Source organism: Diadema antillarum, unplaced genomic scaffold (genome assembly GCF_040938485.1).
Source record: "Diadema antillarum isolate AM-2024a unplaced genomic scaffold, OU_Dant_1.0 seq00002227_RagTag, whole genome shotgun sequence".
In the NCBI taxonomy this organism is placed as follows: domain Eukaryota; kingdom Metazoa; phylum Echinodermata; class Echinoidea; order Diadematoida; family Diadematidae; genus Diadema; species Diadema antillarum.
In genome coordinates this window covers 178,367-197,292 of record NW_027272859.1, presented here as the reverse complement: position 1 = coordinate 197,292, position 18,926 = coordinate 178,367, and the positions used below count along the sequence as shown (strand labels likewise).

General features: G+C 40.7%; 1 protein-coding gene across 1 annotated transcript; it reads right to left on the bottom strand.

Moving 5' to 3' along the window:
• Positions 1 to 531: 531 nt before the first annotated feature.
• LOC139714299 (delta-aminolevulinic acid dehydratase-like) lies at positions 532 to 17,168 on the bottom strand. The gene is made up of 10 exons (XM_071626014.1): positions 16,361 to 17,168; positions 14,440 to 14,627; positions 13,817 to 13,964; positions 11,819 to 11,954; positions 11,057 to 11,140; positions 7,542 to 7,630; positions 6,561 to 6,704; positions 5,589 to 5,675; positions 2,883 to 3,012; positions 532 to 2,278 (listed from the first exon to the last, which is right to left on the bottom strand). Exons 1-10 carry the CDS (start codon positions 17,150 to 17,152, stop codon positions 2,220 to 2,222), a joined length of 1,857 nt encoding a protein of 618 aa, XP_071482115.1. The 5' UTR covers positions 17,153 to 17,168; the 3' UTR covers positions 532 to 2,219.
• Between the last annotated feature and the right edge of the window lie 1,758 nt (positions 17,169 to 18,926).

Here is an 18,926-nt window from a genome sequence, read left to right as displayed (position 1 = left end):
TCCAGTATGCAGTCATTAGTTGGTGCTGGGTTGGACAAGGTCAGAGGAGATTTCTACAATGTATTAGCTTTTATAGGGAAATCATCCTTAGTTCTCATGTGCTGTGTATAAGACTTGAATAAAACAAAACTCCTATATTTATGTAGAAAGCAATCTATATCAGTTGGCATGCCATAAGCCAACCTCACATAGTCAAGCACTTGAAGCTTCATCAATGTCCACACTGAACTTCAATACAAAGTTTGGCCAACATATGTGTCAAGAAGTAATAGGCAAAGCATTTATTTTGCTTCTCTTTGGTGCACACAGATTTGATTTAGCAGAATCAGCTGTGTACATTCATTTCACCCTAAAACGAGTCTCAGGACTGCATACAAACCACATTACTGTGATGTATGATGGAAATAAACTGTAAGGGTGAGAATGTGCTCCACAGACTAGTATCAATGACATTGACGCCCAATGCTTTCAAGAGTTTTTCTCAGCCACCTTCAGCCCTTTCAGATTTGTAAGTAACTCTCTTGGCTTTGAAACATTTGACAGTGAAGAAGTTACATTGTTCCTCCCTTTTTATTGCACACTGCATGGGCATCATCAATGTACAATTCTGGCCTGAAATCCAACCCTCCTTTAATGATTCAACGGCATCTTTTCTGCCTCATTACTGTTGATCTCATGCATCAGTTTACAAGCTATTTCTGTTGCCTGGCTTTGGCACTACCACATGTACTTCTTAAATTCCCAAGCGAATGTCATAACCTTCTCTTAACCCATTGAGGATGGACTGATCTTGCTACAACACGCATTTCCCATAGACACCTGCCCAAGTATACTCGGGACTCGTCCTCAACGGGTTAAAAGCGAGATACAAAATAGTACGCTGTTGTGCAATATTACGTTCAAAACACACACAAGGAAATCTCGAGGGGGGGGGGGGAAGAAAAGTTGAGAAAAAGTACTCTACAAAATTCAGAGACTGCGAAGTAAATTAATAACCTAACCAGGTAAGTCATTTTACACTGGATAATGCATTTACACTCAAAGCAGGCAACAGAAATTAATGTAAACACATAATTATTCAATATCTGCTATTGTTCAGGCCATCATTGATCAAGACACAATGAAATTCAAACATTGTGACAACAGTAAAGCCTGTTAATAAACCCTAGGAATTGTCTATAATTGCACATAATGTAACACTTTTGTTTCATGGAAGCTCTAAAACATGCTTTTCTTAGGGCTACTCTTCTAGAATAAACTTAACTTCCTTGAGAACATTACACACAAGATTCAAATACCAGCAGAACAATCATAAAGAAACAGATGGCCAATATTCAGCAATCTATGCATCTCATGCCGTCTTCACTATACTTGTCTTAAATAGTACTCTGGATAATGACATTGAGAGTAACACATGTACTCATAATAACACGTCTCGAATGAAGTCAGTTTATTGTCCTTATCACGGACATGAAAGCATACAAGTGAAAGTGAAGCCGTAACACACAGAAAAAAAAACCTTAGCAGCTTTAAGATTAAGTAGCATGAGCAAGGGGGAAAATGATATTCCTAGCTCAGATATAGGGTCTTTTTGTGGATGTTCTATTTCATTTATCCTGTTTCTATCTCTGAACAGATGTAGGGTGCTTTTGGAACACAAAATCTTCCACTAGCCATTTGAGGTTGGGGTGCCGTCCTTCTCTGTTGCATCAATTACCCCGGATTTCCTCCGGTGGTTGCCTGGCAACCTGTGCTCTAGGACCAGGACTAGTCCTCCCTCATCTTGAGTGTACAGAAGCATCCTCCCTTCGCAGCTTGACTGTTCCTGGGCAAACCTATACTCGAGCCTTGCCATAACAGAGATTAATATCATCATCTGCCACCGCCATGACAGCATCTTCAAAAAGCCTGCACCTTGTATTCGGCTCTTGATATGGCAGTGACTATCTTTTTTTTAAACGTCTTTATCATTTGTTTTTTGCATTGCTAGTGCATTAGGACCTCGATCTAATACAAGTAACTCTTAACGATGAATCAAGCATTATGAACCACCCATAATATGAGTAGTAACTTTGAGTTCTCGGGGGAAGGGGTGGGGGTGTAGGTAACGGTGAAGGCACAAGACAGGTGGAAAGCATGAGTACATCACACAGAGAGACTTGATCAGAATCTGGTTTCCCTTCCTTTTACTCTGTCGCGGTTTTACCAGCAGAGTCTCCTCAATTCTTCAGCCAGTCGAGGATGTTCGGGACAAAATATGTGATGATGATGTCTGCGCCTGCAGTGAGAACATGAAGAACAGAGATTTTCTAGCGCAATGAAAGAAAACTTGACTTACCTCATTCAGAAAGCAGGGGGTATGACATTACCCATTACATCTCATAAAAATGAAATTTGGGGAGAATCTTCTTTATATTTTCTTCACACTGTTTTCTATGCACAACATCATAAAGTGTTGTAGTCTTCCAATCCAATGATGCTGGCACTAAAACTTTACAAATTACAAATGGACGGTCCCATTTTCTTCAAAATTTCATTGCTGCAGTCACCCAACTCACATATACAGTATATTGAGTTTCATTCCCCTTTAGGTGACTGCCATCATTTAATACAAATGTTAAGTTGAAGAGAAAATTGCTGATTTTTATCCAAACCAGGGCATGGCTGTTGAACAAGTCCATAATATTATGGTCTTTTTTTTTCTAATTTCTTTTTTTCCCCAAAGTTTTTGTTTCATGCAGGTACTGATATTATTTTCCACGATGGTGATGTTAGTGCTCTTCTCTCTCTCTTCCATTTGTCTCTGTTGTGTGTTGCTGTGTGCACATGCTTGTCGAGGTGTACTTGCGAGCGTGGATTGTGTGTTTGTCCTCCAAACTTACCTGCTCTCCTCATCCCCTGCATGGCCTCCATAACAGCCCGTGGTAGCTCAAAGGCCCCCTTGCTGGCCCCGTGGTAGAGCATGGCGTACTCCCCTGACACGTGGTACACAGCGAGCTTGAGATGGGGGTGCTGTTTGAGTGGAAGTAATAATGATTTTTAAAAATAACATAGTGCAGACACTGTTTCTCTTTTGGTCTTTGGATTTATTGTTCTTTGGATTTATTTAGCATGGCTATCGAGAAAGCATTTAAAGATCTGGTACCATGAGGAAAGAAAGGTTGCTTGATTAAATCAATCTTCATTTGCTAACCCATCTGGGTACACAAAAAACAAACAAAAACAAAACACAAATAGGGGAAGCCTGCTAGAATTGCCCATCAGTGAATATGTGACCCGCGACAACGGTTTCAGGCAAAAGTCGCAAGAGCAAATTCCCTCCTAGGCGGGGTACAAAGATTTTGACCATTATTTTTGTCGATTTAGGTTTTTTGCAGAAATCGAATCTTTGATATGTTCTCTACATCTACACTAAATTTCATTGCATAAGACTAAGTTTTTCCTATCGAAAATGGAATTTTAAGCAGCCTATGTTGGATCGCACTCGTCAGTTTCGAGCTTCTTTCGAACGCCGCGCCAATATCTCCAGCGTTGCTACGGCGCAGGGTCTCGCATGCGATTGGCTGGTGCGTCACACACATTTACATAATTCGGCTTTCGGAGACACCAGTTGCAGCGTTTGGGGAATGCTTTGTGCACGCGTGCACGATTACATGCTCCATTGTTCTTTGTATAGTGGTTTATATACATAGTACGCTCGCTCTGTAGTGCGTGCTCTTCGTTTGGCTTTCTATCCAAACTATTCTACCGCGATGTTCGACAACGGAAGTGAAACAAAAGTCATGTAGCATAACATAATCGTGTGAAAAGAAAACTAAACATTCTCAAATTGGTCTACTTGTACATGTAGTAAAAATTATGACAGCAGACTGACTCAATGGAAAGTAGATGAGAGGAAAGGAGCGGTCACATGTGACCAATTATATTCAAATACTACACGTCAAGTTTGCACCAAACTAACGAGTCGTGTTTTTTTGGTTTGTTTGTTTTAATTTAATTAGCACCACCGAACAAAGCAACATATGCATGTCTTGTAAAAGCAAAACAAACAGGAAGCATGACCCTTGCCAGCACTGGCAATTTTATGCCTTCAAAAGGGTTGCCAATGATAAAGACAAGTCAACCACAATGAAAACGCGATTTGTAAATGTGTGGATTCGCCACCGCTCCTGTTACATGCACGCGGTCATGGCATGTGGATGCCAATGCGTAATGCGTGCACCATACACATGTACATGTACACCATACGTGTAATTATCGTATTCGCCATCTTGAAAGACTTACTGGTAAACAAACCCGAGCGAAACACATTGTTTTTCGGCTCCATACGCTGAGCTCTGAGGAAGGTGCCCAGGAAATTTGACTCTCTCAGTGAGCCAATCAGAAGGCGATGTGGTTGCTAGAGGTGGAGCTTAACATCAATTGGCACCATCGTGCGGATGAGTGATTCTCCCCTCGCATCGCCGCTCGGACATTGTCTTTGAGAAAGAGGTGAATCTTCAAAGCCTGTTTTCTCGCAATTTTGTCAGGCTAACAACTTAAAAAGTGTATTTCATTTCTCTTTCTATGCCCACTTATGGTGCCGAAGAATACAAGTGTTTTATATCAATGCAAAGCTTAGGAAATGGGCAATGTGATTCAGTGAAAAAAATTAATTTTCAAAATTCCCGAATTTTGCCTGAAACCGTTGTCGCCGGTCACATATGTGCAGTGCATTGAACATATCAGGGCAATTACCCCCCGGAGAACAATTAACCCCCGGCTAAATACTGGTAAGTGATAAGGTTAGAGTAAAGATTAGGGTTAGGGTTAGGGTTAGGATTAGGATTACAATCCGTAGGTTCAGAATTAGGATTAGGGTTAGGGTCAGGGGAAGGGTCCAGTGTAATTGCCCTAGACCCGCATTGAAGCGTACACTCATTGGTAACAATGAGTCCAGTCAAGATTCTTTGGCTGTGAGTGTACCAATGGTATTTACACAGAGATCAGTGATAGAGCGTTGCACAATTCCTTTTGGGGGGATTCCCAAATATATCTGAGTCGGGCTAGCCTTCCTATCGCATGGTATCATTATGCTACCGGGTTTTTAAATGCTCATGACACAATACCATGTGCACAATACCACTGGACCGACAGCTCTGAACCTCCTCTGAAAGACTGGGCTACCATGTATGAGGATATTAAAAGTGACTTGCCTACTGGAGGGCACACCCGCACTATTTTCATCATGACAATAGATAGCGGAGTCACACCTTGAGCCCATTAACTATCTTGTGTCACTCTGTTAGAAACAGCATACAAACACCTTCCAGAGATTCATCACACACACACCACAGACTGAAATGGAGTGTACCTGTGATCGTTGATAAATGGTATGCTGCCTCCTCCTACTCTCCCCAGCTCAACCCTCATCCTCCTCCTCTTCCTCCTTCTCATCATCCTCCTCCTCCTCTTCTTCCTCCTCCTCCTCCTCCTCCTTCTCCTTCTCCTCCTCCTCCTCCTCCTACCCCTCTACCTCTTCCATCCCCTCCTCTCCCCAGTTCACCCTCCTCCTCCTCCTCCTCATCAATAGGAAGAGAAAGACTGACCTTGTTTTTGGTTTCCCTGACGATGTCTAAGTACGGCATGGATGGTTTCACCATGAGGTAATCGGCGCCCTCAGCAACATCTCGGTCCTGCAAGAGGTATAGAATACAAGAAAGCGATTTCATAGCATTTTTACCCTCATGAAAGTTTCATTGTTCCTCAGTGTACTTTTTTTGTGGGTGTATCTAAAGTGTTGTGACAATTTACACATACACAAGGTACTCCTCACACAGGGCACGTACTTTCTGTAATGCAACCATCAAATCTTTACTATTGACAAAATATTTGAAAGGTCATTCAACTTTGAAAAGAGTTCTGTCCCTCATCTTCGTGTTATGTACACTGTCAAAGATCCTGAATAGTGTTTTGGTTAGAAGCACTCATGTCAAGGGAACCTGATTATACTATGTAATGGGTGTAAGCATACAATATGCCAATTTAAGACTGAGTGGTACAGAAAATAGAAAAAAAAATTGGTAATTACAGAGTAAGTGAAATAATGATAACTTTGTTCAGGACTAAAGTACAAGTGTACAGCACACTACCAGCACTGATGGTTGGTGTACATGGAACCACAACAGGTCTTTTTCTTTGCATTTCACGCAAATGTGATGTAAATGTAATGTAAAATAATTGTTGCAAAGTAACTTTCTAGTTTGACCCTCGCTGGCATACATTTATGAAGTCTTTCATTACACCGTTATAAATCTTTCACAAATTTGTGTTGTTTTTCTGGTCATTGTCCCTCCTAACACTACACTTCAAAGCCAGTCACACTGATCATCATCAAATACAAAGAATTTCTTTGTGGGGGCCACATTTGAGAACAGAATTTCAATATTCCCGACAAAGCTAGGCTACTGACAAATCTTCAATCTTACTTAAAGTGCCACATTACAGTACAGCACCTCTCAAATCATATGAGTACACATCCCAACATGAGACAGGCCATGTTTAAAGGCAACACTACTCACCACAGCTCGCATGGCAAGACCCCGGGCTCCAGGGGGAAGCTGATAACACCTTCTGTCACCAAACGTCGGCGCGGATTTGGCAGCATCCCGAAAGGGGCCATAGAAACACGACGCAAACTTGGCACTGTAGCTCATCACAGAGACCTAGAGCAATGTCAATAAGAATGTAACTGTTAAAGTGGAAATTCTAGCACATGTAATTTTATTTTTGCTTGTCAGGGTAAAATGAATTTCAAACTGAGGAAGCACTTCAAAAGCTCACCACTGCCACAATGGTATAAGGCTTTGGCAGTGGAAACTGCAGAATAAGGTAAATGGTCTGCATTACGATAGCAAAGTCGCTAACACTGCAGGACTAGCAAACAGGAAGAAAACTAAACGTAAAATACCAGTTACACTCCTATCACTGACCTACCCTGAGATCAAAAATATGAAATAGTACTACATATACAGCAAGCACGACATTGGCACACTTTTATTTTCACACTAGTTTCATGGCAAGCAAAATATGCGAAACTTATCACACTATTCTGTTAGCTATGTCACTCATAACACAAAATATTTGAGAAAGTAATATTTATAACGATAACCAACTGATGCACTGATGCATAAGTGCTATGCCCGATGTAGCGCTGTCGAGAAATCATCTCTGGGCAATTAGTTTTGAACATTGTCCCTCAAAATAGTTGATTTCTGTAAGATATTGCATGAACAGACATCTAGTCCATGACACAGTTCAAATACTATGTTTATGTATAAGAGTAAGGCATGCTCAAATCCATATATCCTCTACAAAATGTTTATTACTTTTGCTCATGATCCTTATCCAGAGACACTTTTGTTCCAAAAAGCAGGGCATTGCTGTGACAAAATGATATCAATCGTTTCAGAAGACGATATTTTGAAAGACACCAGTTGTGAGCGAGAGGGAGAAATTGGAAAAAGTGGAAAGCTTGCGTTGGGTACAGAGGCAAGCCTTACTCGGTTTGATAGTCCATTAGCTGCTAACATATGCTTGATTGCACCAATGCGCCCATCCATCATGTCTGAAGGGGCAACCACGTGGCATCCTGCATTTAGGATACAGAAAAAAGACCCCACACATTTTACACAACATCTTTTCCAGCTACTTGCAAATTGTATGTCTGGTTACCCGTGGTAATCAGATTTCCTCTTAAGCATATTGGAAGTATTTCTTGCATGATCAATCATAAATTCAACAAACATAGATGAAGAATTGTTTTCAAAATATGTTTGCAAGAAAAACTAGAACTATCACTCATTGTGATTAATATACCCCTACCCACAACTGAGGGAATTAGCTCTACCAGGATTATACACTGTATATTTTTTTTTTTACTTTTTAATGAAAAAAAAATTACCATGGCAATGCACTGTTCAACAGTGAATAAATGTATTGCTCACTGTTAGTCACATGTCCCACATCTCAAGTCAAGTGCTCAAAAACTGAGTGAGCAAGATTTATAAATAAACTGACGATTTCTATGGTTTTTATTAAAAATTATGTAACCATAGCAACACAATGTTGGACATTAAGAAACAAAATGAAGTTTGCACAACCATATATCATAGCCGTTCACATGTGCCAAATTTCAAGCCAAATGCAAATAGGATGAGGGGCTTAGTTGAATTCACAATATTAGTGTATCATATTCATTCAAAATATACTGTTACCATGGCAACACATTTTCCACACTGAAAAAAGATTTTTTGCACATCTAGGTAATGTAGGGGTAACATGTGCCGAATTTGAAGCCAAAATGCTCTAAACAGAGAGAGTTAGGAAAATTGAAATGTTTGTATGACTTTCATTCAAAATGCACTGTTACCATGGCAATACATTTTTCATTCAAACTATGCCGTTACCATGGCAACAAAATGATCAACAATGACAAAAGGTTAAGTTTGCACATCTACGTACCAGTGGTCAGGTGTGCCAAATTTCAAGCTAAATGCTCAAAGACTGAGGTAGTTACGTGAATCCACAATATTTTTGTAAGCATTTTAGTGAAAAGATGCTGTTACCATGGCAACGTATTGTTCATCACTGACAAAAGATTAAGTTTGCACATCTCTATGCTATAATGGTTGCATGTGCCAAATTTCAAGTCAAATGCTCAAAGAGTGAGGGAGTTAACTAAATCCACGATATTTTTGTATTATTTTCATTAAAAATATGCTGTTACCATGGCAACACATTGATCGACACTGTCGAAAGATTATGTTTACACATCTACGTACCACAGTGGTCATGTGGGCCAAATTTCTAGCTAAATGTTTGAAGACTAAAGGAAGTTAGCTGAATCCACAATATTTTTGTATGCATTTTCGTGAAAAGATGCTGTTACCATGGCAACGTATTGTTCATCACTGACGAAAGATTAAGTTTGCACATCTATATGCTATAGTGGTTGCATGTGCCAAATTTCAAGCCAAATGCTCAAAGAGTGAGGGAGTTAACTGAATCTACGATATTTTTGGATGATTTTCATTTAAAAATGCCGTTACCACGGCAACACATTGATCGACACTGACGAAAGATTACGTTTACACATCTACGTACCACAGTGGTCATGTGTGCCAAATTTCTTGCTAAATGCTCGAAGACTAAAGGAAGTTAGCTGAATCCACAATATTTTTGTATGTTTTTTGCTTTAAAAAAGCTGTCACCATGGCAACGCACTGCTCACCACTGACGAAAGATTAAGTTTGCACATCTATATACTATAGTGGTCATGCGTGCTAAATTTAAAGTCAAATGCTCTAAGATTGAGGGAGTTAACTGAATCCACAATATTTTCGTATGATTTTCATTCAAACTATGCCGTTCCCATGGCAACACATTGATCAACAATGACGAAAGAGTAAGTATGCACATCTACGTACCATAGTGGTCACATGTGCCAATTTTCCAGCCAAATGCTTGAAAACTGAAGGAGTTAAGCTAATCCACACATTTTTGTATGATTGGTTTAAAAAAAATGCTGTTGCCATGGCAACAGATTTATTAACACACACATCAAAGGTGTTTTGCACAAATATACATTACATTGATCGCTTATCCTAAATTGAGAGAGTACAAAACTACAAAACTGAGAGAGTAGTGCAATCCACAACATTTTGTAAGATTTTTGTGAAAATCTTCCGTTGCCATGGCAACGCATTATGAAATACTCATGAAAAAGGTGTCTTGCACATCTGCCTGTGGTAGTGGTCACACATGCCAAATTTGAAGTTAATTGCTCAAAAAATGAGAAAGTAGTTCGATCCACAAGTTTTTATGAAAATATGCCGTTGCCATGGCAACGCATTATGCAATACTAACGAAAAAGGTGTCTTGCACATCTACCTTTGATAGCAGTCACACATGCCAAATTTGGGGTCAATTCCTCAAAAAATGAGAGAGGAGTTCGATTCACAACATTTTGTAAGATTTTTTAAAAATTTGCCGTTGCCATGGCAACTCATTATGCAATACTAACGAAAAAGGTGTCTTGCACATCTCCCTTTGATAGTGGTCACACATGCTAAATTCGGGGTTAATTGCTCAAAAAATGAGAGAGTAGTTCGATCCACAAGTTTTTATGAAAATAAGCCATTTCCATGGCAACGCATTATGCGATACTAACGAAAAAGGTGTCTTGCACATCTACCTTTGATAGTGGTCAAACATGCCAAATTTGGGGTCAATTGCTCAAAAAATGAGAGAGGAGTTCGACCCACAAGATTTTGCAACGGACCGACTGCCCGACCGCCCGACCGCCCGCCCGACCGACCGACCGACCGACCGACCGACCGACCGACCGACCGACCGACCGACCGACCAACCGACCGGCCACCCGACCTCAGAGTGATTCCTATATACCCCCCCTACACACTATGTGTGGGTGGGGGTATAATTATTCCAAGTCTTAAACAATTTTGCCCTCATTGAGACTAAACCAAATGAATTTGCAAACATGGGACTAGAAAAATAACAACAATGTAACATTGATACATGGAACGGGACATCCCAAGTAAGTAGTTAAATAGAGCGAGCTGTTTTTTTTTTTTTTTTAACATTTTGACAGCTACTGCATCCGTATTCAACTTGGAGCACTGTAACGACTGTGACATTACATCAATACACAAACATTAGTGCAATGAAATGTTTATATGCACCATTCGTTATGTCTTGCTTTTTTAAATTCACTTTAAAAGTTAAAGACTACGTACAGCATGGGCAAGACACACATAATAGGGAGCTGATATTAGACACTATTCATCAGCAAAGCAATGCAACCACTAACCAGTGTTACTGGTGATTTGTTGTTTGTTGTTGTTATAGTGTTCCATATCAAAACATTGTTCACTAGCAAAGCAATGCAAACACAAGCGACAGGTACATTGTATGTGTTACTGGCTATTTGTCGTTTGTTGTTTTCCAGAGTTCAATGTAAAATGTGAACAAGGGGAAGGTGCTATCACTAACTCACCTGCTTGTGCGTACGACAGAGCAACTTCTGCAAGGCGCTGGATACTGGCATCATTATCTAGAGTGCCATCCTCATTCAAGATGCCTGAAAAAGAAGATGAAGAAGAAAACAAATCTGACATTAGCATTCTTAAATCCATTCCTCACAAACACATGTACTGGTTGAATACCATCAAAAATATGTTTATTTTTTACTTGCACTGTACACCACAAGAGCTCAAAATTCTTAAGCATCGGGCACACCATGAAAATGAATCATGAATCATGGTTATCACAAACTCGTACTAGTCAGCAACACTAATCCAAGGTTGCAATTCTGTCTTAAGTCAACAAGGACAACACAAAACATTAGCCGTGTAACATGTCACCATCGTACTTTGCTCTCACATCCTGAATGGCCTACAGTGATTTTTTTCCTTCTCTTTCTGGTGGAGTATTTCACAGAATTCGGTGAAAGGTTTTCGTTTTTGTTGTTTTTTTTTCTCTTGCTGTCATGCTCCATAACAAAAATCAAATACACTATATGGAAAACTTCAAGCTCTAAAGGCATACATTTGAAGAGCACACAATGTCTACATAAATGTAGACAATAAATAGACCGCATTTAGACTAGATCAAATGAAATACTGTAAATGTCTCTGCTTTTTTGATTGGTTTGGTAAAGTTTTCTTTTCAAATATTGTAAAATAACACCATAGAAAGATGTAAATGTCTGGGCACTTGAATCCATTTGCTGAGACCATGTATATTTCCAGATATTTACCACAATGGCCATGGCTAGTGTAAGCACACAGGCAGACATCACAGAGAATTAGCAACTCTGGGAAACATTCTGAGATGGTGTGAATAGCCTGGATCACTGGAGTGTCTTCAGTATCTGCACATGTTCCTCTTGTATCCTATGAAAAAAAAAAATGATAATAAGAATAGAATAAGGAAATTAACTATTAAATGAATAATTGACAATGAATAAATATTTGAGTAGAATTTAAACAAACACATAGATAACCAGATGAATGAATAAACAAATAAACTAGAAAAGCACTCTGAGAGCGCAGACCTTTGCCAAGCATGCAGCTCATTTCCAGCACAGATCTTGTTCTTTCATAGAGATATCAATGATTTCCACCCATACGTACTTATAGCATTGTGTGCTGAAAGTCGCCCGATTTCCCAATATAGAAGCCTTTGTTACGTCATAAATCCTCAGCTGCACGGCGCGCCTCGCCCTAGCAGAAATTATACAACACCTTAGAATGATGTCGAATTGTGACTGGCCAAGAACATGTCACATGACATTCATTTGAAAATACCTATCAAACTCATTGAGAGTGACAGCCGTGCATTAGGCCCCCTATTGCACGGCTCGCAAGTACTAATGCACGGCTTCGCGGGGGGCTACTAATGCATGGCCGCTCGACTTCACAAGTAAAGTACATGTACTGTACGTGCGACTGCAGCGCTGCACTGGTTCATTCACAGGAAAGGCGCAGCGATCGAGTACATGCAACGTGTGCGCGCAGCTGCAGCTAGTTGCATGTACTGAGTGATATGTATTGCATACTCGGTATACAAGCCTTTGGGCCTACGGCCACGGCTGTGTTTTTACTTTTGACTCGGATCTGCTACGTGGACCACAGTGATCTCAAAATCAAATTGAGAAACCGTAATTTGATCTTTTTTTCTGTGGTTTTATTCAAAATCATTGTCGGAAATAGACATAGTCTAGACCTACGATCTACCGACATCTCAGATTGTCTTAGACCTAACATTAGCGTTCTCGATCTAACGATAGTGTGATCAGTAAACGCCGTACAATGGTTAGAATGGGTAGGTCCTAACGTTAGACCCTGCAGAGTTTGCCATTCCTGTGACTGTGTGGTCGAATCATTGCGAGTGTTTGGTTTAGAATTCTCAGCCTAATTGTTAAATTTATATTTGGACCTTCCTGAGTTGCCATTCACTGATTTAGTACTGTGATTATGGACAAGGTGTTGCATAAAACAAATAATTTATGATTTTGTTCGTGCATTGGGGCACGTAATATCGCACTCGGCGCGAGATTCGCCACTGGTCTATTCAACGCAGCGCTACGCGCCTTGTTGAATAGTGGCTTATCTCGCGCCTCGTGCGATATTTGTGCTTGTGCACTCACAACTCATAAATTATTCGTATACTAGAGCACACACTTTAGTGCGCGCATGCAAACCTCAAATACACCTAGCCTGAACTCCCAAGTTCATTGACCCTACTGCCAAAATTTCAAATATCCTTCATAAATTCCCCCAAAACTTCATCATCTCTTACTTATATCATTCTAAACATTTCCTGCAAGTTTCATCCAAATCCGTTGACTAGATTTTGAGTTATTTTGCATACGGACAAACTAACTACGTAGCTAACGAACAAACGAACCAACGGTAACGAAAACATAACCTCTTCCCTTGGCGGAGGTAATGAATGAATGAATGAATCAACCAGTCAGTCAGTCAGTCAGTCAGTCAGTCAGTCAGTCAGTCAGTCAGTCAGTCAGTCAGTCAGTCAGTCAGTCAGTCAGTCAGTCAGTCAGTCAGTCAGTCAGTCAGTCAGTCAGTCAGTCAGTCAGTCAGTCAGTCAGTCAGTCAGTCAGTCAGTCAGTCAGTCAGTCAGTCAGTCAGTCAGTCAGTCAGTCAGTCAATCAATCAATCAATCAATCAATCAATCAATCAATCAATCAATCAATCAATCAATCAATCAATCAATCAATCAATCAATCAGTCACCTTGGGTAATCCAGATGGAACGCCAAACAACAGCACCGCCTTCAGCCCCTTGGCCACGAGGGGTGCCAATGCAGACTGCAGTGTGTTCACTCCGTACCGGTTCACTCCGGGCAGGCTGGACACTGGCTCAGTATGATCTGGTATGTCTCTGAAAGTAGAATCATTGTTTCATTAATATCAGTCAATTTTAAACACAGTGCACTTGCCATCAACAGGCCATTGCAAAACTACAATGTAAACAACAATTTGAACTCAAAGACAATGGTAGGAGTGAATACAAATGTAAAGAAACATCCTCACATTTCAATGCTTTGGGAAGGCTGTCCTAGAACTGCACATACAGTAGGTACACTGTACACATAATGGTCCTGCTGTCATGCAATCATACAACACTTTGTGGAGAGATGGTCTGTGATTGCAAATCTAGATGTTCCTATTCAATATGCTAAATCACATCTTTATCATTCTACTCCTCTTTATAACATTTCCATTCCTTGTACGTATATTTCAGTATACTTTTCCACAACATAATGAAGGCTTCAGCTACAAGTACTGAAGTACATTTGTACACAGTAGCAAATTCAGACATTTGGAACAATCATAAAAGATGGTAAAGTACTCACAATATAAACAAGGGATAGACCAAGTTGTCGGGGGTAATCGTGGTGTCCACATTTTGCCATGCCCTCAGGACCTCATGGTGGAAAGTGCTGTGTAGGACATGCTTAGGGGGTGGTATCACCGGTGAATTCATGCCAATTTCTGAAGCACACTGGTAGAAGCCGGCTGCAGTGCGGGGCTTTTTCTTGGGCTGTGGAGATGCAGTGTTGCAAAGAAGTCCAAAGCACACAGGCAAAGGTAAACAAAGGTTCTGATAATGCAAATACATGTGGGTAAACACAGAGCTTTAATACTTGATATGACAATCACAGTTCCAGACACACAAGTATATTTTTGTTTTGTTTGTTTTTGTGAAGCTAGGGCTTCTGTGGCTCTAAATACTTGATTCATAACCATCAGCTTGGCAATGTCTGTGAAAGGTTGAGTAGTCCTCTTTAATATTAAAACTGAAACAATTACTTCCAAGTGAAAGAACAAACATACAATTTCTCAAGTTGTACAGAATACATTTTTTAAACTTTCCACATCTCCAAGATGTGGAAAGATCCTTCATTTAAGACATCTCTCACTGTCAAAGGAATAAATTTTAAATGTCAAGGAATAAATGACTAACTGGAGATCAACACAGCTTGTTGGAATTTGCACTCACTACATGTCCTACAATAAAAGGTTTTTCTTAAACTGCAGTATTTGCAACATGACTCATCTCCAATCTGAATCCGTACTACAGCAGAACTAATTATCATGTACTGCCAATTGATACAATATGAAGAGTTGATACTACAGCCCACAGGTTCATTTTGTATTCTTCATTCAGTTTTAAATCTTTTTTAAGCTATTGTTTGGGATTTTGTTGTCTTGAGTTTAGTAGGGTCAGAGATACTAGACTAAAAGTGCACTAGCATAAACAACCAACATGGACTACAAATGCATCGTTGTCAAGATTTCTGTGGAAAAACAAGATACATGACAATCTCCAACTTCCAAGCTCCCACAACTGGCAGTTCTTTGAAACAGTTTTAGTACATGAAAGAAAGTAGCCTTCAAGATGATTGTTGACCAGTTTCACTCTGCCCACCTTTTAATTGAGGAATCGGGCACAGGGGGCAATCACTGTGTCATTATGATTCCTAATTTACAGTATACAGCATTACAAATACAGTGCACTCCCGTTACAACGAACACGGTTATAACGAAATTTCGTTATAACGAAGTAAATCTTCTGGTCCCAAAATTATCACCATCAAAGTCTATGGTACAAAGTTCGCTTATAACGAACACGGTTATAGCGAAATTTCCGTTATAACGAAGTCTTTTCCGAGCGCCACAGACAAAGAAAAACAAAAGAAATGTGTTCCGTTATAACGAAATGTGAATTGCTTTCGAAAATACGTAGCGGAACAAGCATTTATAGCGTCTCTGCATGTGTGAACGCTTCACACGACTGTGTGTCCGCTCCTTGTGTCACGCACAGTTTCTGAGGGGACCTTGCGTTTATTATTGTAATACAGTTATCCATTCACATTTCACATAGCTTTCCAGTGTATGATGAGTATTCAGCAAACATGATATGATATGTAAACGTGGTTTCCTTGTTTTCGTTATATATTGTATTTGTTCGGTTATAACGAAATTTCGTTATAACGAAAGAAAACTGCCGGTCCCGAGCATTTCGTTATAACGGGAGTGCACTGTACTCTATTTTACTTAATACTGTCAAGGGATAAAAAGCTATTAAAAAATTCCAGAACAATTGTGCTGTACTTGGAGAAAATTTGTACATTTCAACTTTAACAGAAATGACTTGTAAGTTACTTGTAGGTTCATACTTTATTGGCTATAACGTTAATTTATAATTCAGATATCAATGTTTTTAAGACTTTCTGTGAATGCTGAGTGTACATGACAGAAAAGCACAATCACCATAGCGGTTGGAGATGTTGGAAATTTGGTCTTCATCTTGGGCGCAATTCCAACAGCCCCAGCTAGTGCCATTTTGGAGGGCCTCATGTGAACAATGGGAATGTTGAGAGCACCAGATGTAGGGCTTTCTGCAAAATTTCCGTCCAGCAAGTAGTTGTCCCCATTGCTTCCGTTGCCATTGTCCACTTGTTTCCCCTCGGTTTCCACTGCCCGTGCGCTGACCAGTGGGGGCTGCTGCTGTTGTGCTTGGACCTGGCCTTGCGACTTTGGAGCCCCTTTCCTAGCACGATTGTGAGGACACGAATGGTGATGGAGCCCCCGCGTGCCGTCACGGGTCGTGTACTTAATCAGCGAACGGCATTCCACGCAGGCGACATATTCTTGTTTCTCACCGTCGACAAAGACTTGCACAAACCGGTCAAATACCGGAATTCTCTTGGTAGTGAAAGGCTCAAAAGACACGCGAGAGTCATTAACATTTTCAACCATGGCTTGCAGCTCTTTCTTCGGATAAGGACTGCCTGTACGGCCATAACCGTCGTCTCGAGTCATGGTTGCAAGCGTTGTAACAGGAGCTGGACTTCCGTCTTCCTCTTCTTCCGTACCCGTGCCGACGTGCTCCCCATCGGCTGACACTCGGGGCACGTAGATCTCGCCCGATGCTCCGGAGTGGCCATCGTCACCTGCCTCACTCAGCGCCTCCGATTCCATTTTGATTTCACGCTCCTCAGCAGATTCATCAGCTGTGTCGAAATCATCCTGAATATGTGGATCCTCGCTAGCTGAGGACATGTTTCGTTTGGTTGGTTGTTTTTTTGCAGCAGAGAAATTCGTTTGTAATTCAGCCCAGATGGCTACACGGTAGTTGCTGATTGCATGCAAATGTTCCGGGATGTATGGCAAACGCACGTTTGATAACCCTCGCCTACTGGTACGGCCGGTGGTATGCTAAAACGCACGCATGTAGTTTGTTATGCAAAAGTACATCGTGTTAAAGAAAAGATCTATGGAGCGCCAAATGCGTAACTAGTGCTTTATCAAACTTCGTGTAAGTCCCTGGTTTATTGTACGGACCCCGTTTCCAATTAAGTCGAGGAAATGCGGAGATATTGGAAATGAGATCATTAAAACAACAAAAAAACAAACAAACAAACAAACAAATACTATAACAGATCTCGGTGTCAGTTTAGCTACTGATGGGCTAAGCACTTCATTGGTCAATGTCGTTAATTTAAATGCTATTTTGCAGCCCAGGTGTGCAGCCCATGCTGTCTGGTGTCCTCAGCTCCCACAATCTCATTCCCACTACAGGCCTACTTTTGTTTCCAGGAATACAAAATCTTGATCCCCCCCCCCCCCAAACTTAGGCGGTCAATCATACACACAGAGACTCCAACCCAAAGCACCGTCTGATCTGGAGATTCTCCTGCCTGAAACCCCTAGCAAACGGGAGACTCCACGTTGATGTGTGCGAAGCGCCAAGTTCTTAAGGTTCTAGATGCTCTCTGGTGCTATCTAAGGCTTATCTTTTCAACATACAATAGCAATAAGTAAGAAATCCTTTCGAACGGGAGACACGGAGCCAGGGCGGAAGAAATTAAATCACAAGCGGGAGACCGGGAGATTTTGCAAAATTTTCGGCGAGAGATCTCCCGTCGAAAACGGGAGATTTGGAGTCTCTGTACACATAAGTTCCAGGTTCTTAGAAATGCACTCTTTATGGATGGGAATGGGATAGGATTTTGACCCCCTATCTAGTATCACGGGCTTTTTAAAAGGAAAGCCATCAAAATTATCCCCTACTTCGCACGGGCTTTTGGCATCTGACAGCCAGCAAAAGTACCCCCCCCCCCCCCCCCGCATGTTTTGGAAGGGCTGCGAAAAGAAGGCCAACCTGGCATGCTTTGACACTCAATTTACACAGTAATCACATCGGAGAATCGGAGGAAACATTTATGGAGTCGCACTACCCTTATTTTGACATTCTTCGGGAGTGTGATACAAACCCTATTCGGGATCTCCTTAAATATGCGACCCCCTTTTTTAAGCATCCTCTATAGTGCTTGGTGCCATAGTCGTACAAACCTATCATGGCTACAGGAAAAAAGAACGACCCTGCTTGACATCAAATTAAATAGATAAGTGGTTGATAGCAGTGGAATCCTTGTGGGTAATATCGTCTGGCTTTCTCTCAATACTAGGCCAACTGTGATAATTTAACAACGGGAAGGGGAATGCTCTATTTATTTATTTATCTATTTATCAGCATTTTCTTTCTCTTTTTCATTTTTTTTTTTGAGCTGGCCTTCAATGGAGACTATTATGACGAAAGTCAGAAGGGTAGCAAGGTTATGCACATATATTCTGCATCATGTTCAGCAATTAAGGCGCGGGGACCGTGTATATTCAAACATTAACCTATTTTTACAACTTTGGCGACTACGCTAACTGGCAAATCAGAGTCAAAATCGTGCAATGTTAAACGATGACTGTTCATATCTACTTCCTTATTAAAAAAAAACAACAACAACCAAGGGGTGAGAACGCAATAATATTGCGAGGGAAC

What these genes read in the sequence shown, in the direction of transcription:
- LOC139714299 (XM_071626014.1), bottom strand. Translation starts at nt 17,152, where the DNA reads ATGTCCTCAGCTAGCGAGGATCCACATATTCAGGATGATTTCGACACA. An exon ending in CTAATGGACTATCAAACCGA is followed by an intron (nt 6,705 to 7,541) that starts GTAAGGCTTGCC and finishes ACATTGCTCTAG; the next exon opens with GTCTCTGTGATGAGCTACAG. An exon ending in GCAGGGGATGAGGAGAGCAG is followed by an intron (nt 2,279 to 2,882) that starts GTAAGTTTGGAG and finishes TTCTCACTGCAG; the next exon opens with GCGCAGACATCATCATCACA.